Genomic DNA, 17,969 nt, shown 5'->3' with positions numbered 1-17,969 from the left:
GTGACCAAAAATGTCCGCGATTACTGTGACATGTAACTCCCATTCATGGTTGGTTGCAAGGTTCCTGTGGAAGGCATCAGCAATCACATTCTGAGTTCCTGGCAGGTAGGCTGCCGAAGAAGGATATGGTGTGCAATGCACCATTTCCAAAGGCATAAAGCTTCTGCACACAATGTTGGGGACCTTGTGCCCCCTTGTTTGTTTATGTAGTAAACCGTAGTGGTGTTGTCCAACATGACGAGGACATGATGAGAACGGAGAGCTGGTAAAAACATGCAGCATGCCTTGTGCACTGCCCAAAGTTTCAGGATGTTGATGTGCATCCTGGCTTCGCGAGTGGCCCAAGTGCCTTTTGTCATGCAGTCTCCCTTGTGGGTGCCCCAGCCATCAAGTGACATGTCTGTTATGATTGTCACACTAGGGGAAGACGGAAGGAAGGGCATTCCGGAGCAAACCGGAGCGGGCCTGTCCCTCACTGAAGGGAAGAGATGACTTCTGGTGGAATGGCAAGAATTGTGTCCATGGGTAGGTGTATGGGGGAGTAGACTCCCTGTAGCCATAGCTGTAGACAGTGGAAGCACAGGCAAGCAAAGGCCATGATGTAAGTGCACGCTGCCATGTGGCCAAGGAGGGAAAGGCAAGTTCTGGCTAGACTGAGGGACTGGTAGTCATCAAGGTGATCAGGTCTAGTAAGCTTTGGAACCTGTCTTCTGGCAGATAAGTGCGTGCTGAGGCTGCATTGATGCATGCTCCTTGGAATTCCAGGAACTGAGGAGGATGCAAAGTCAATTTTTCAACATTGACGTTTACTCCTAGGAAGGAGAGGAGTAGAAGGAGCTGGGATGTCGACTCTTCAGCTTCCTTTCTGGATCGTGCCACCAGCAGCCAGTTATCTAGGTAAGGGAAGACAAGGACTTGATGTCAGAGGTGAACCTCTACCACAGAGAAAACCTGTGTGAAGACCCATGGGGTAGTGGCAAGTCTGAGTGGGAGAACCCTGTATTGGAAATGTCGAGGACCCACCATCAATCTCAGGAACCATTTGTGGGTTCTGTGAATGTCGATATGGAAGTAGGCATCTTGCCTAGTGAGCCATGTGGAACTCCAGCTTGTGAATGGAACGGTTGAGGTGTCAGACATCCAATATTGGTCTTCATCACCCCTTCTTCTTGGGTACCAGCAAATAGTTGGAACAGAAGTCTATGCTGATAGGCTGCAGGGACTGGCTCCACTGCTCCTCTCTGCAGGAGGGTGTCCACCTCTAGAGTAAGCATACTGTTATGAGAATGATCCTTGGGCCGCGATTGGGGCAGGAGATATGGATGAGATAGCACCATAGACTCGATGGTATAGCCATGTCGAATGACATCCAGGACCTACTTGTCCATTATCACTCTCCATGCTGGCAGAAATAGTTTGAGATGACCCTCAAAAGGGTGGCTGGCAAGAGAGTTGAGATGCAAAGGGGCTAATGGCTCTCTAGTCGAACTCAGATATATCACTTACATGAAGACTGGGGCTGGAGCACCCACTGGGAAAATGTGGTGGGGGCTGAGCATCCACCGGCAGCCCCCCTATCATCTGCCCTCCACCCCGAGTGCTTCCTGCCCACGGAGGGCCCCATGGATCAGCACCTCTCCCTCCCTCCCTGCACCTCCTGCCCACCATGAACAGCTGTTTTGTGGCGTGCAGGGAGGCTGGAGCTGGAGCGGGAAGAGGTGGGGTGTGGGTGGGGCCTGGGGAGAAGGGGTGGAGTGGGGGCAGGGCCTGGGGCACAGCCAGGAGTCTAGCACCCCCCGGCAGTTTGAAAAGTTGGCACCTGTGGCAGACAGGATCTGTGAACCTTTGGGTGTTTCTGTGGAGGCATGTAGGCTTGGTGATAGAAGTGGGAAGACCGGTAGCATTGTGTAGGCAGCGGATGGTAAAATTTCCGCTTTGATTCTGGCATATATATGCCTAAGGAACACAGGTTGGCTCTGGAGTCTTTTAGTGAGTTCAAGGAGTCATCCGTCTTCTGACTGAGCGATATGATTCATCCAAAGGGAGGGCCTCAATTGTTTTCTGTACCTCCCTAGGGAAACCTAAGGAATGCAACCAGAATTCCCTCTTCATGATAATTCCAGTTGCCAATATGCACGAGGACATGTCTGCTGAATCAACTGCTGCGTTAAGTACGGACTTAGCGATTAACTTGTTTTCTTCTAAAATAGCTTGGAATCAGGCAAGATCCTGTTGAGGTAGCTTATCAGCCAAATCCACCATCTGTCCACAGTTTACAAAATCATAGTTGGTCATCAATACCAGGTAGTTTGAGATCTGGAACTGGAGGTTGACTGAGAAGACTTTTTGACTTATAAGGTCTAACCTCTTGCCCTCATCAGCAGGTGTGGAGTGTAGATGCTGTTTTTTAGCCTGCTCCGTAGCAGCCAGAATCATCAGGGAATTGGGTGGAGGATGTGAGAACAGAAACTCAGACCCCTTGCAGGGAGACATAGTATCTCTTTCCTGCCCCTTTCAGGGTGAGGGCACACGTGGCTTGGGTTCGCATGGTGCCTGCTGGTTGTAGAATGGCATCATTGATTGGTAGGGCCACCCTGGCTGGTACTGATGTGTGCAAAATGTCTAGTAGTTGGTGTTGACTGTCCTGTACCTCTTCTAATGGGTTCTGAATAGCGTTAGTTATCATCTGTAGCAGCTCGTGAAACTGACAATAGTCGTCTGGAGGAGAGGAGGGTATCGATGACACAGCCATGTGCGAGAACGACAAGGGAAACCTCTCCGGATCTGTCAGGGCCAGGCTGATTGGTGCATAATCTAGCACTGGTTCTGAACATCTATTTGACAAATGATGAGGCAGTGAAACAGAGGAGTCCTCCCACATTGAAAGAGACTGTTCCGAAGCCAAATATTGGGGCCACAAGCTCCAATATGGCCAACCTGGTTGATCCTGCTGATACAATGGTGGTGCCCAAGGAGTCAAGTACCAGTGACTCCTGGGCTTAGGTAAGGGAGGGTATTGCCACAGTGCTGTCGGAACCCTCTGATAGTTATGTCTTTGGAATGGAAGTGGCAGGCCATGCATAACATCTGGATCCTCAGACTCAGAGTCCTGTACAAATGGCGATGCCGACGGAATGGGGTGTGTGTAAGAACACGTCCAGAAGGTGGTGGATCCAAGACACTGGATGGAGCTCTCTTAGTAGGTGAGAGTACCAGAACACACGGAGACCTCATCCTTTCCAGAGAGAACAATTCAGAGATAAAGGCCCAGGAGCACTTCCAAGTTTCCCTAAGTCAATGGTACCTTGGTCTACGGACGGAACCAGGGCAAATAAGGAGATCTGTCTCAAGCCTGACGACTCACAGGATACCAGCGGAGCTGATGCAGGAGGGGTCTGGGACTGGCAGATCTGGTGAATGATGTGACTTTTTGTCACTCTTGTGGGCCTTGGAACGCAGTGCTGCTCCATGGCTGGAACTCGTGGATGGGTTCTTTCTTAGACCTGGAGGAAGACCTACTGTCATGCTTATGTGCATGCTTCCGTGACTGATGGCTAGGCCCTGGCGCAGGGTCCATAGCATTGGTACCGGTAGAGCTGTACTGAGGCTCTATGGTAGAAGCCTCACTTCAGTCCCTGGAAAAATCATGGAGCAGGTCCTCAAAGAATCAATCCTGAAGCACTTACATGAGAGGAAAGTGATCAGGAACAGTCAGCATGGATTCACCAAGGGAAGGTCATGCCTGACTAATCTAATCGCCTTCTATGATAAGATTACTGGTTCTGTGGATGAAGGGAAAGCAGTGGATGTATTGTATCTTGACTTTAGCAAAGCTTTTGACACGGTCTCCCACAGTATTCTTGTCAGCAAGTTAAGGAAGTATGGGCTGGATGAATGCACAATAAGGTGGATAGAAAGTTGGCTAGATTGTCGGGCTCAACGGGTAGTGATCAATGGCTCCATGTTTAGTTGGCAGCCGGTGTCAAGTGGAGTGCCCCAGGGGTCGGTCCTGGGGCCGGTTTTGTTCAATATCTTCATAAATGATCTGGAGGATGGTGTGGATTGCACTCTCAGCAAATTTGCGGATGATACTAAACTGGGAGGAGTGGTAGATACGCTGGAGGGCAGGGATAGGATATAGAGGGACCTAGACAAATTGGAGGATTGGGCCAAAAGAAATCTGATGAGGTTCAATAAGGATAAGTGCAAGGTCCTGCACTTAGAACGGAAGAACCCAATGCACAGCTACAGACTAGGGACCGAATGGCTAGGCAGCAGTTCTGCGGAAAAGGACCTAGGGGTGACAGCGGACGAGAAGCTGGATATGAGCCAGCAGTGTGCCCTTGTTGCCAAGAAGGCCAATGGCATTTTGGGATGTATAAGTAGGGGCATAGCGAGCAGATCGAGGGACGTGATCGTCCCCCTCTATTCGACATTGGTGAGGCCTCATCTGGAGTACTGTGTCCAGTTTTGGGCCCCACAATACAAGAAGGATGTGGATAAATTGGAGAGAGTCCAGCGAAGGGCAACAAAAATGATTAGGGGTCTGGAACACATGAGTTATGAGGAGAGGCTGAGGGAACTGGGATTGTTTAGTCTGCAGAAGAGAAGAATGAGGGGAGATTTGATAGCTGCTTTCAACTACCTGAGAGGTAGTTCCAGAGAGGATGGTTCTAAACTATTCTCAGTGGTGGAAGAGGACAGGACAAGGAGTAATGGTCTCAAGTTGCAGTGGGGGAGGTTTAGGTTGGATATTAGGAAAATCTTTTTTACTAGGAGGGTGGTGAAACACTGGAATGCGTTGCCTAGGGAGGTGGTGGAATCTCCTTCCTTAGAAGTTTTTAAGGTCAGGTTTGACAAAACCCTGGCTGGGATGATTTAATTGGGTATGGGTCCTGCTTTTGAGCAGGGGGTTGGACTAGATGACCTCCTGAGGTCCCTTCCAACCGTGATATTCTATGATTCTATGAGGCTCTTGAACTGTTCTGGCTGACGTACGGGGGGATTCCCTAGCAAGGATCCAGCTGCGTCCCCATGGCGATGTCCATGAGGTACTTCTTAATACAGAAGGCTCTACCTTCCCTTGTACAAGCAGGGAAGGAGAGGCAGATACTGCACCGGGACATAGCGTGAGTTTCCATCAAACAGTACAGACAACGTTGGTATTCGTTGCTGAGAGGAAATAGATGAAGGCAGGAAGCACAGACTTTGAATCCCAGGTTCTTTGGCATAATCCAATACCCAGACCTGGATGCTGGAGTAGGGGATTGTTCAGTGGGAGACCGCGGAAGCAGTGCCCAAAGTCCTTAATCGTACAAGAACTTTCAGAAACAAGAAAATTACTACAAAAACAGCAAAAAATCTTGACTGTATACAGTACCCAAACCTGGGTGCTGTGGGGGGGAAGGGGTTAGGGATTGTTTGATGAGAACCACAGAAGCGGCATCCCTAGCGTGTAAACCTACAAAACTTCTAGAAGCAAGAAAACTACTACAAAAACGGCAAGAATCCTATGTACAAAAATAAAAATAGTTTTACAGAAGATTGGAAAATGCATCACACCGACGGGAAGACAGCAGAAGCTCCAACTCAGATCATGTGGTGGTGAAAAGGAACTGAGCATGCGGTCACTCTGCTCTGCCCCGCCCTTCATCGCCTTGGGAGAAACCATGAGGCAGTGCAAGGGCACATGTGCAGACCGACAGACAACTGCTTTGAAAAAGCTCCAGCTTCGGCGCATGGCACATAACCCTCAGTGGAATACAACAGGGACCATCACTCGAAAAAACTTGTCTCTCTCAACAACAGAAATTGGTTCAATAAAAGGTATTAACTCACCCTCCCTGTCTCTCCAAGATCAATGACTGAAATTTTCTGGTTGAGTTTTGTCTGGAAATCAAAATTGATCAATGAGACTGATGGAGAAACTCTGCTGAACTATTCTTTTCTTTTGATGCCCAGGGCTAACTGTAGGTCGTCTAGGTCTGATTAAAGGAGAAGTCCCTGCTTCAAGAGGTCTGGTCTTTTCTGACAGTGCAATGGAGGTTCCTTGACTGTCCATATAGTCCAACAGGACCATTCTGCAGCTGCCTGAAATGTAAGCCACTTTCCTTGGAGAAAGGCCCTTAAGCACAATTCCCATTACACTGCAGCCTAAACCAGGGCTTCATTGGAATAATAGGTTTCCCTGCATGCCCAGACATGCTGCCAGGAGGTGAGAAAGAGGTGGTGAGCTTGATACAAGACAACAGTGAGACTGTTGGTGTGCTGATACCACTGCCTATCATGTTCACCAATATTTGTCTCATTCTTTCCTTGCAGTCCTCCTTCAGTCTGTATCCATCTGTCGTCTCTTGTCTTGTACTTAGACTTGTAAGCTCTTTGGGATAGGGATTGTCTTTTTTGTCCTATGTATGTACTGAGCCTAGCACAATGAGGTCCTGGTCCATGACTAGGGCTTACAGGATACACGGTAATAAATCATAAATAATAATAATAATACAGAACACTGTGAAAAAGGCTCTGTGTACTAGCAAAACCCCAGCGAACACTTCAAGGGGAGGGAAGGCAAGGTAGGAGTTTAACCCCTGATTTTTATACCACTTGTTCATTATCACTACAAATTGCTATTATGAAGGGGATGGTTGCTTTTGCCTTTTTTGGGACAAAGAGTTTCTGGAGTTTGTAAGATGTAGCCCCAAGCTTCATAAGAATCCCCCTGTTCATAATGGGAGGAAGGGGAGCTGCATACAAGCCCTGGTTCTTTCCCCATGGATCAGAGAACGACCCCCCCCCCCCCCCATACACACTTTGGTATCCTGAAGAGAGAAGGCAGCTTTGGATTCCTTCAGGAATTTTTCCCCTCTGACCCAGGGACTTACCCACAATCCGCTGGCAGATGGTGTCCTTCTTAGATTCTCTCCTCAAAATGCTCAGAAGGTCCTTATTGGAGTTGCAGCTTCTCAGGGGAGGAGCTGCTGATCCAACTCTGAGCCCTATGCTCTGGCAGTGAGAGCATTGGCTGGCTGTGAACGGGCAGAGCATAAGTCACCTGCTGTAGAGCCTGTAAAGGCTGCCCCACATTGAGAATGCTGCTTAGATTTAGCACAGTAATTGCGGGACAGCTCTGCTATGCAGGAATTTCAGAAGGGAGGTGCAGCAGTGGTAGATCTGGGTGGTTGAAACAACCATGCTGCCAAATACATAATTCAGGGGAGGGGAAGGAAGAAAGATTGTAAATTGGTACTGCACGAAAACAAAAATTAAAATTATAAATCAAAATGGTCAGGAGAAACTGAACCACCAACTTGTGCAGCTAGAGGCAGATTTGGAAGTCTGAACTGAGTAGGGCTTAGTCCAGGAGCTTCCAGCAACATTGGACCACCTCTGAATTTCACAGATACAAGCATTGACCCATTAGTGATGACTAAACATAGAAGCTGTGCTTAGCACAGCACAGCTATTACCATCATATCTGAACACCTTGAGAAATCTTTTAGAAGTAGAGGAATGGGGAGTGTTGGGCAGGGGGCAGTACTGAGTTATTTTGGTGTACACCCTTGGAGGAAGTGGGGAGGACAGCAGGAGTTGAGGAATTGGACTGGAACAGAAGGAGCACGGCATAGAACGATTGTGGACATGGGAGGGCAGAGGGGATGGTCAGCAGCATAGAGGGAGAAGCAGCAAGGTTTGTGCAAGTAGACATGGAAGAGTGGAGAGGGTAGGTAGGTGGCATGGAGGAAGCAACAGCAATGTTTGTGTGCGGGAGCTGGGCTTTCCATAGTGGTCACTGAAGGAAAACATATTTTATGGGGAAAATGGTGTTTCTGTTGGGTGGGGAGAAGCAGGTTTGTGCTGTGACAAACCTTGTACATTATGCTAGAGAGGATCTCCACTCTACCACTTATAAATAATTGGGAAGTAGGGAGCCAGATACTCATTAGGGACAGGAAATTGGGAAAAGGTGTGCAACAGCAGTATTAGTGAGTCAGTGGTGAGTCCTTTTACACCCCACCATGTTCCCTATAGTCCTCCTTTAAGCATGACAACAGGAGTCTCAGTCCAACTTGCTAATGTTAATCATAGCAGGTCTCTGCAGGAGGTTTGCCAGAGCTGCTAGCTTAATTTTTCAGACAATCCTTACCCTTTCTTGCCAGTAGGACATGGTGGGGAGGAAGGTGGTTGAGGAGGAAAAGCTGCAGTCAAACAAGTAGCCCTAGTCAGGGAGGTGGCTTCTCCCTCTAGTGAATCTTTGTGATTTGTCATGGGGAAATCCAGCTCTGACAAACCTCACTTGGTATGTACAACCAGAACTAAAATAGAAGTGGTCAGTAAAAATATGTATTCAACCCTGGAGTTGAAGGATACGTTCTAGGCAAGTGGATTTGATTGTTTACATGTTATAAATAAATGAAGAAGATGTGAGCCCCTTTCATGATGTTACAGTTCTAGGTGATCTCTTCATCCAAAAACTAGTAGTAGTAGATATAAGACCAGCAAAACTTGGATTCTAGATTCAGCAGCTAAATATTGTAAATACATTCTAATGACTTCCTGGATAATCCAAGAAAGTCAGAAAAGCCAACAGTTTAATTTAAAACAAATATTCTATTTGTACTTTATCAATACATCAGGTTCAAAATACGGGTTCACGACTAAATGTTGGCAGACCTTTAACTACACCATTGTGAGCAGTGCTGCTGTAATATACTGGTATGAAGGAGATCTTAATGGATAAAAGATTGTACCATTCTTGTTCAACGCTAAGGTTTTCTATTCCATAGAGTAAATTCTATTTATTAAACCTTTGTTTTTGCAATATAGATGTGCATTATTAAGTACAATTAGGTACTGTATAAATGTTTACAATGTGCCAAGACTAAAAAAAATAATTTAAATATGAAGTATATACAGTACGGTACATATGCATTTAGTAGCATTTTCGTTTTCTTAGCCTTTGTAGCTTCTTTTGGATTGCCAATGAGCCCTCACTTTCCCTTGGGTCTTTCCCAGGAGCCTCAGCTCCTTCAGTATTGTTTTGTGAAGTTTTTGTTTCTGCAGCAGACTTAGGAGAACTATTATTGAGTAAAAGGTGATCTAATGGATAACTGGATATTGCACTGGTGGATTCATCCACACAATCTATCTTCTTTTCTTCTGGCAATTTATACAAGAGCACTTGTGTGTTTATCATTGCAAGTTCTTCATCAGCAACCAAGTCATTCTCAGGAAGAGGGGCAGTTTCATTTGTCCTTTTAAAGGAGTTGATATGACCAGAGTTATGATTTGTTCTCTTCAATGATTTGTTATACTGGACACCAGAGCTTCGTGGTGGCTGAAAAGCCTTTTTCAAAGATGAAGAAACAAACGAATTGATTGGTGTCACTGGAGGAGGGGAAGGTATTTGACTGAGCAGGTCCAGAGCTTTTCTTTTTTTGCAGTTCTTGGGGGGTTCTTCACTATAAGAAGTATGTGGGGTCATTTGTGCTGAGCCTTGTGGAACAAGTTTCAGGTCACGCTTGCTGGCTGGCAAAGACCTCTGATACTTTATTTCACTATTAGGAGAGGAAATCTAGTTAAAAAGAAGAAAAAGTTTTAATGTTGAGTCAAGCACCTTATTTTAGTTAATTTCCTATTATTTCCACATACAATAGAAAATTGGACAAAACAATACTGTGCCACCATTTATATCTGAGCACATTAGTCAATGTTCTGGTAGTGGCTATCAATCTCAAGCTGAAGTTAGTAGAAAAAAGTTGTATGACTCCAGGAGAGTCCCTGTGTACATACATATTAAGGCAGAGAACAGTTTGGCGCTGTATCTCAAATCTAAATTTCCCATATGGGAAACCTCTTCCATCAAATGATGAGGATTCATAAAATGCCTGACCAGCTATGAAAAGACAGGCTGACCTAATATATTCTAAATGTCAAGAGGTTGAAAAAATAAGAGGTAGGGAAGTAGGGAGACAAAAAAGGAAAATAGGGTATGTTGCTCTTGAACTGAAAGCTGGGAACTGCTCTTTAGAGCTTGGCTACACTTGCGAGTTAGAGCGCATTAAAACAGCCCCGGGCGCCCTAGTTCACTCCCTGGCCACACTGGCAAGGCACGTAGAGCACTCTGACTCCACTCCACTCTGACTAGAGCACTCTTGGTACTCCACCTCGGCAAGAAGATTAATGCTTGTTGTGTAGTGGCTGAAACGCCCGGGCGTCAGTATGAACAAGGTGTTCCATTACTGCGCTCTGATCAGCCTCCAGAAACGTCCCATAATCCCCTTAAGTCAAGTGGCCACTCTTCTCATTGTTTTGAACTCGCTGTAAGAATGCAGATATGCCCTTTGAAAGCTCCGTTTCTGACAGCTGACATGCTTATCTGCTCTGAGACAAAGCAACCATTACTGTGGAATGCTGCGTGTGAGAGAGAGGCGGAGGGGAGCGGGGGTCTGCTGCTGTCTGAATTTACAAGACAGCATGCTGACATGCTCTCAGCCCCCCAAAAACCCACTCTCGCTCCCCCCACATACACACAACACACTCCCTGTCACACTCCACCCCACGCCCTCCATTTGAAAAGCACGTTGCAGCCACTTGCATGCTGGGATAGCTACCACAATGCACTACTCTCTGTAGCCATTGCAAGAGCTGCTAATGTGGCCATGTCAGTCGCTTGTAGCTGTCACTGTGGACAGATTGCAGCACTTTCCCTACTGAGCTCTACAAAGGCTGGTTTAACTCAAAGCGCTCTACATCTGCAAGTGTAGCCATGCCCCAAGTTTGTTTCAGATAAAAGTTAGATAGGAAGTCTTACAGATGTGGTGAACAAAGGCATATCTGGAGACCACTTTATTTGACTTTATGAATGTTATATGGAACGTTTTGGGCTATGGATTGTACTCTACTCCCTGGAGGATGGTTACCACAACACTCCAGGAACTAAAAACAGTGGGAGGTGATTATTTCAGTCCTTGAGATTGTGAACAGTTCTAGAGAAGTACCATCCCCGGACTAGTTTGCATATACTGGTTCAAACAGCTATGAGAGGTCTAAAGAAACATTAATCTTACACTTCAATAAACTTACCAGACATTTATTTCCTGCATCAAGTCCTAATTTCCAGGAAGGAGAAAGGTGATCTAAACCACACTCTTTAGGTAAGTTATATGGTTGTGGGTCATTTCTCTGAAGCAAATTCATCAGTTTGCGTTCTGCTTCATTGTAAAAGCAATTTACATTCTACAAGACAGAAGAGAGAAAAATGTAAGGCGGTTGTGTGGTTTTTAAAATGTGTATAAAATATAACATCTCAGATTATGTTTACTACTGAAACAATAATGATAAGATGAGCTTTGTGAACATTATCATGCATGTCTCCTGGCTAGTAAGTGATTTAAATATTACTAATTCAAGTTGTGAATTTAAAACAAATTTTACTGCAGCTCTTAGAGAACAATGTAAAATTGTTAATCCTACTTCGTTCCTGTTAATGGGGAAAAAATTAAACTCCCCCAGCGTGCCTAATAATCCAAAACAAAATAAATATACTTGTTTAGTATCAACTGACATGAAATTATTTCCTATTCAATGTGAATTACAAATGTCTGGCATCCTGTGCCAAACTGCAGTTAATACCAATTATTTCAGGTACTATCAATGATTTTTCAAATATTTATATTATTTTCTATATATACTAGCTATATGAAACAATAGCTTATGACAATACGAAGTTTTGCTACTTGAAAAGTAATTCTAATTGTTCGTGTATATTTGTATACATTTGAAAGAAAACTAAATAAATGGGAGAAAATGCATGCTATGTTGATTTCATATTCCACTTGACACAGTTCAGTTGAAAAACTGCAGTCACTGCAAAAATATTGTGAGAGCAAACTGTTGTTAACAAATGGGCTCAACTATACAAAAGCAGTATACTTCTCATATCTTTAACTTCATCCAATTAAAGTGTCAATGACAGGTTCCATATAGAAAACTATTCTCCTTTTCTTAGGCTGAGGATGATGACCCTGACAGTGCCCTTGAGGATAGTAGTGAAAAGCCAAGAAAAATGAAGAAATTCCATGAGTGATATGGAGGCTCCTCCAGAAGAAAAAACAAACAACCCCCCTGCAAAAATCCCATCAATCAAACTGAATATTATCAGTGTTACCATAGGTTGGTCAGAGTATTACCTGTGTTAATGGACTCTATATTGAAAAAAACCTGTACTGTACTAATAACTATTGTATTAAAAAATCCACCACTTTACCTCTGTTGTGCTCTTCAGTTTATTAAATTTCTCTTGAAGATAGCGATCCTTAGGACTTGCGGAGAATATGGAAAGGTCTCCAGCAAATAATGTGGGAATTTCTGATTTGAATTCAGATCTCCACTGAAGATTGCTTGCAGAAATCAATGTAAAAGGGTTAATTATGTCTTCAATAGCAAGTTGCTTAAGGTCTGTCCAGATCTTGATGGCCACTAGATTATGATCTTCATCTGACAAATATACCAGAGTAGTGAAACCTAAAAAGTTTTAATTAACAAAATGATACATGTAGTTTGGACAGATGTTTTCATAGAAAAAAACCTGCTCTACTATTACTTTTGGGTTGTTTTTCCGAAGTCCAAAGAAAGGAAGCCTTCCTACTTGCAAAATGATTTTCATTTACTTAGGGCCAGGTTCTGCTCTTAATTACACTAGTGTTAATCTGATGTAATTCTACTGACTTCAGTAGAGTTGCTGTATTCTATATTTACACTGGCATAACAGAGCAGAATTTTGCCCTTAATACCTTTCAAGTCAAATGCATCTGGGACTCAAACTAATATTTAAAATATCTATGCTGTCTAGTGGGGTAAAATGCCTTAGGTCATTAAAAAAAACCCCAAAACATTGTAAGTCCTTGTACCATGTTACTGCAAAAATTTGAAGGGTACTTATAAATTATCTTTTTTTTTTACAAGTACAAGTATAACTTGTATGTACTTGTTTTGTAGAAACAAAAATTATGCCCGCAAAGTAGTAGTTGACTAAACCAGGAGATGAAAGTAAAAGAACAGTGAGAAATCTCTATTCAAAAATATATAAAATACTTTACAATCTGCAAGCAGAATACTTCACAAACAACTTCTGGTGAAGATCCCTTAGTAGCTGTCTAATTAATTTCTGTGTGAAAGAAAACACATCAAGCTTAGCAGAACAATTCAGGGCTTCAGAGATGAGAGTTGAAGATAATAACATTGTAAGCAACCTCTGAAGACAACCTTACAGCTTTTATTATTTCCAAGAGAAAAGGAAGAAAGCAGCAGTACGACTGGTGATATAGCAGTAAAAGGAAAAGAGGTTTGGCAGCACAATATTCTCAAAGAAACTGTAGAGGGAAGATTTATTAGGTCAACTTCAGGTCAGGGCATGGTATCGAGACATTGCTTGTTCTGGTAGATGATCTGTCCACTGACAAGTAAAATAAAGCCATATTCATCCTGCTGTGCCCATCTGTAGTGTTTGATAATGCTAATCACTAGATATTGAAATGTCCTTCCTCTATGTCCAAACCAAGAGGATTATGGGCAATTGTTCCTCCACTTCTGGAGCCCTTACCTGTAGGGTCTCATAAAACTCAGTCCTCTCCTCTCCAGCAGGAGTTTGCCTGGGAGTTTGCCTGGAGTGAGCCCAGTGAGGCTTACATCTTGCCAACTTCTCTGAGGAAGCTCATAGTAGGAAGGTGATATGGAAGGGGGGGGTTCAGCTGTTGTGACCTGCACTGGATGTGCCATGTTTGTCTTTCTTCCACAGGACAGAAGGGACTTTGTCTGTACAAAGTGCAAGCTGGTCTCCATATTGGAAGAGAAGATTGAAGGTCTGGAGCAACAGATAACGACCCAGCGTTGCATACGAGAAACGGAGGATTTTCTGGACAAAAGTCAGGATATGCTTCTACGGGCACAAAGCTCTAAAGATTTAGAGCAGGTTGCACAGCGGAGCCAAGGGGCCAGTGAAGAAGCTTGGCAACATGTGACCTCCAAAAGAAGAAGGGGGAATATCCGGATTCCAGCAACGTGGACACAGGTAACTAACCGCTTTCATGTTCTCTCCACAGGTACCATTGCGGAGAGTGGACCAGATGATATGTCTGGGGGGAGAAAGCAGAAGGAGACTCCGTTGGTTGGAAGGCATGAGATGCACTGTCCTGAGATGGGGGGTTACACGACCACCACTCCCAAGAGAAGGAGGCGGGTGGTGGTGGTTGGGGACTCTCTACTCTGGGGGACTGAGTCATCTATCTGCCGCCCTGACCGGGAAAACCGAGAAGTCTGCTGCTTGCAGGGGGCTAAGATTCGCGATGTGACGGAGAGACTGCCAAGACTCATCAAGCCCTCGGATCGCTACCCCTTCCTGCTTCTCCACGTGGGCACCAATGATACTGCCAAGAATGACCTTGAGCGGATCACTGCAGACTATATGGCTCTGGGAAGAAGGATAAAGGAGTTTGAGGCGCAAGTGGTGTTCTCATCCATCCTCCCCATGGAAGGAAAAGGCCTGGGTAGGGACCGTCGAATTGTGGAAGTCAACGAATGGCTACGCAGGTGGTGTCGGAGAGAAGGCTTTGGATTCTTTGACCATGGGATGGTGTTCCATGAAGGAGGAGTGCTGGGCAGAGACGGGCTCCACCTTACGAAGAGAGGGAAGAGCATCTTTGCTGGCTAACCTAGTGAGGAGGGCTTTAAACTAGGTTCACCGGGGGAAGGAGACCAAAGCCCTGAGGTAAGTGGGAAAGCGGGATACCGGGAGGAAGCACAGGCAGGAATGTCTGTGAGGGGAGGGCTCCTGCCTCATACTGAGAATGAGGGGCGATCAGCAGGTTATCTCAAGTGCTCATATACGAATGCACAAAGCCTTGGAAACAAGCTGGGAGAACTGGAGGTCCTGGTGATGTCAAGGAATTATGACATGATTGGAATAACAGAGACTTGGTGGGATAACTCACATGACTGGAGTACTGTCATGGATGGTTATAAATTGTTCAGGAAGGACAGGCAGGGCAGAAAAGGTGCGGGAGTAGCACTGTATGTAAGGGAGCAGTATGACTGCTCAGAGCTCCGGTACGAAACTGCAGAAAAACCTGAGTGTCTCTGGATTAAGTTTAGAAGTGTGAGCAACAAGAGTGATGTTGTGGTGGGAGTCTGCTATAGACCACCGGACCAGGGGGATGAGGTGGATGAGGCTTTCTTCCGGCAGCTCGCGGAAGCTACTAGATCGCACGCCCTGGTTCTCATGGGTGACTTTAATTTTCCTGATATCTGCTGGGAGAGCAATACAGCGGTGCATAGAAAATCCAGGAAGTTTTTGGAAAGCGTAGGGGACAATTTCCTGGTGCAAGTGCTAGAGGAGCCAACTAGGGGGGGAGCTTTTCTTGACCTGCTGCTCACAAACCGGGAAGAATTAGTAGGGGAAGCAAAAGTGGATGGGAATCTGGGAGGCAGTGACCATGAGTTGGTTGAGTTCAGGATCCTGACACAGGGAAGAAAGGTAAGCAGCAGGATACGGACCCTGGACTTCAGGAAAGCAGACTTCGACTCCCTCAGGGAACGGATGGCCAGGATCCCCTGGGGGACTAACATGAAGGGGAAAGGAGTCCAGGAGAGCTGGCTGTATTTCAAGGAATCCCTGTTGAGGTTACAGGGACAAACCATCCCGATGTGTCGAAAGAATAGTAAATATGGCAGGCGACCAGCTTGGCTTAATGGTGAAATCCTAGTGGATCTTAAACATAAAAAAGAAGCTTACAAGAAGTGGAAGGTTGGACATATGACCAGGGAAGAGTATAAAAATATTGCTCGGGCATGTAGGAATGAAATCAGGAGGGCCAAATCGCACCTGAAGCTGCAGCTAGCGAGAGATGTTAAGAGTAACAAGAAGGGTTTCTTCAGGTATGTTGGCAACAAGAAGAAAGCCAAGGAAAGTGTGGACCCCTTATGAATGAGGGAGGCAACCTAGTGACAGAGGATGTGGAAAAAGCTAATGTACTCAATGCTTTTTTTGCCTCTGTCTTCACTAACAAGGTCAGCTCCCAGACTGCTGCGCTGGGCATCACAACGTGGGGAATAGATGGCCAGCCTTCTGTGGAGAAAGAGGTGGTTAGGGACTATTTAGAAAAGCTGGACGTGCACAAGTCCATGGGGCCAGACGAGTTGCATCCGAGAGTGCTAAAGGAATTGGCGGCTGTGATTGCAGAGCCATTGGCCATTATCCTGGAAAAAGGCTAATGTAGTGCCAATCTTTAAAAAAGGGAAGGAGGAGGATCCTGGGAACTACAGGCCAGTCAGCCTCACCTCAGTCCCCGGAAAAATCATGGAGCAGGTCCTCAAAGAATCAATCCTGAAGCACCTACATGAGAGGAAAGTGATCAGGAACAGTCAGCATGGATTCTAATCGCCTTCTATGATGAGATTACTGGTTCTGTGGATGAAGGGAAAGCAGTGGATGTATTGTTTTTTGACTTTAGCAAAGCTTTTGACACGGTCTCCCACAGTATTCTTGTCAGCAAGTTAAAGAAGTATGGGCTGGATGAATGCACAATAAGGTGGATAGAAAGTTGGCTAGATTGTCGGGCTCAACGGGTAGTGATCAATGGCTCCATGTCTAGTTGGCAGCCGGTGTCAAGTGGAGTGCCCCAGGGGTCGGTCCTGGGGCCGGTTTTGTTCAATATCTTCATAAATGATCTGGAGGATGGTGTGGATTGCACTCTCAGCAAATTTGCGGATGATACTAAACTGGCAGGAGTGGTAGATACGCTGGAGGGCAGGGATAGGATCCAGAGGGACCTAGACAAATTGGAGGATTGGGCCCAAAGAAATCTGATGAGGTTCAATAAGGATAAGTGCAGGGTCCTGCACTTAGGACGGAAGAACCCAATGCACAGTTACAGACTAGGGACCGAATGGCTAGGCAGCAGTTCTGCGGAAAAGGACCTAGGGGTGACAGTGGACGAGAAGCTGGATATGAGTCAGCAGTGTGCCCTTGTTGCCAAGAAGGCCAATGGCATTTTGGGATGTATAAGTAGGGGCATAGCGAGCAGATCGAGGGACATGATCGTCCCCCTCTATTCGACATTGGTGAGGCCTCATCTGGAGTACTGCGTCCAGTTTTGGGCCCCACACTTCAAGAAGGATGTGGATAAATTGGAGAGAGTCCAGCGAAGGGCAACAAAAATGATTAGGGGTCTGGAACACATGACTTATGAGGAGAGGCTGAAGGAACTGGGATTGTTTAGTCTGCAGAAGAGAAGAATGAGGGGGGATTTGATAGCTGCTTTCAACTACCTGAGAGGTGGTTCCAGAGAGGATGGTTCTAGACTATTCTCAGTGGTAGAAGAGGACAGGACAAGGAGTAATGGTCTCAAGTTGCAGTGGGGGAGGTTTAGGTTGGATATTAGGAAAAACTTTTTCACTAGGAGGGTGGTGTAACACTGGAATTCGTTACCTAGGGAGGTGCTAGAATCTCCTTCCTTAGAAGTTTTTAAGGTCAGGCTTGACAAAGCCCTGGCTGGGATGATTTAATTGGGGATTGGTCCTGCTTTGAGCAGGAGGTTGGACTAGATGACATCCTGAGGTCCCTTCCAACCCTGATATTCTATGATTCCTTACTATTCAACATCTACATGAAGTCCTGGAGAGAGCTGGTGAGACACCACAGGCTGAGATGCAGGCTGCACCAGTACATCAACAACAACCAGATCTACATTTCCTTTTGTCAAATATAAGCCAGCTCTATTTCCCAGATTTCTCAATGCCTAGTTGTAATCAACACTTGACTGAACCCAGGTAAGACTGAAGTCATGTTGGTAGAGAGAGAGAAATGCTTCAAAGAATTTGCCTCAGCTATAACATCCCCACTGTCAAGGACATCTTACCTTAGACTAAAAGTTGGTCTGTAGCCTGGGGTTCCCCCTGATGGATTCAGTGCTACC

At 45.5% G+C, this 17,969-nt stretch overlaps 2 protein-coding genes across 8 annotated transcripts in view; one reads left to right on the top strand and one right to left on the bottom strand.

Annotated features, from left to right (window-relative positions):
* N4BP2L1 (NEDD4 binding protein 2 like 1) overlaps positions 1-12,264 on the top strand; it is a 40,325-nt gene extending 28,061 nt beyond the window's left edge. Inside the window, exons 6-7 of one of the 2 annotated variants that reach the window (XM_073341570.1) lie at positions 5,962-6,097; positions 12,008-12,264. In XM_073341570.1, coding sequence (XP_073197671.1) covers positions 5,962-6,053 — 92 coding nt within the window. In that variant the 3' untranslated portion in view covers positions 6,054-6,097; positions 12,008-12,264. The remainder of the gene's footprint in view (positions 1-5,961; positions 6,098-12,007) is intronic. The other variant, XM_073341578.1, reaches the window with a different exon arrangement.
* BRCA2 (BRCA2 DNA repair associated) overlaps positions 8,769-17,969 on the bottom strand; it is a 96,876-nt gene continuing 87,675 nt past the window's right edge. For all 6 annotated transcript variants that reach the window (XM_073341432.1, XM_073341459.1, XM_073341451.1 and 3 more), the window contains 3 exons: positions 12,266-12,522; positions 11,083-11,235; positions 8,769-9,571 (listed from right to left, as the gene is read on the bottom strand). In XM_073341432.1, coding sequence (XP_073197533.1) covers positions 8,930-9,571; positions 11,083-11,235; positions 12,266-12,522 — 1,052 coding nt within the window. In that variant the 3' untranslated portion in view covers positions 8,769-8,929. The remainder of the gene's footprint in view (positions 9,572-11,082; positions 11,236-12,265; positions 12,523-17,969) is intronic.

The sequence above is a fragment of the Lepidochelys kempii genome, chromosome 1 (assembly GCF_965140265.1).
Source record: "Lepidochelys kempii isolate rLepKem1 chromosome 1, rLepKem1.hap2, whole genome shotgun sequence".
In the NCBI taxonomy this organism is placed as follows: Eukaryota; Metazoa; Chordata; order Testudines; family Cheloniidae; genus Lepidochelys; species Lepidochelys kempii.
Note: the sequence above shows the minus strand (reverse complement) of the source record. Positions and strands in the feature narration are given on the sequence as shown.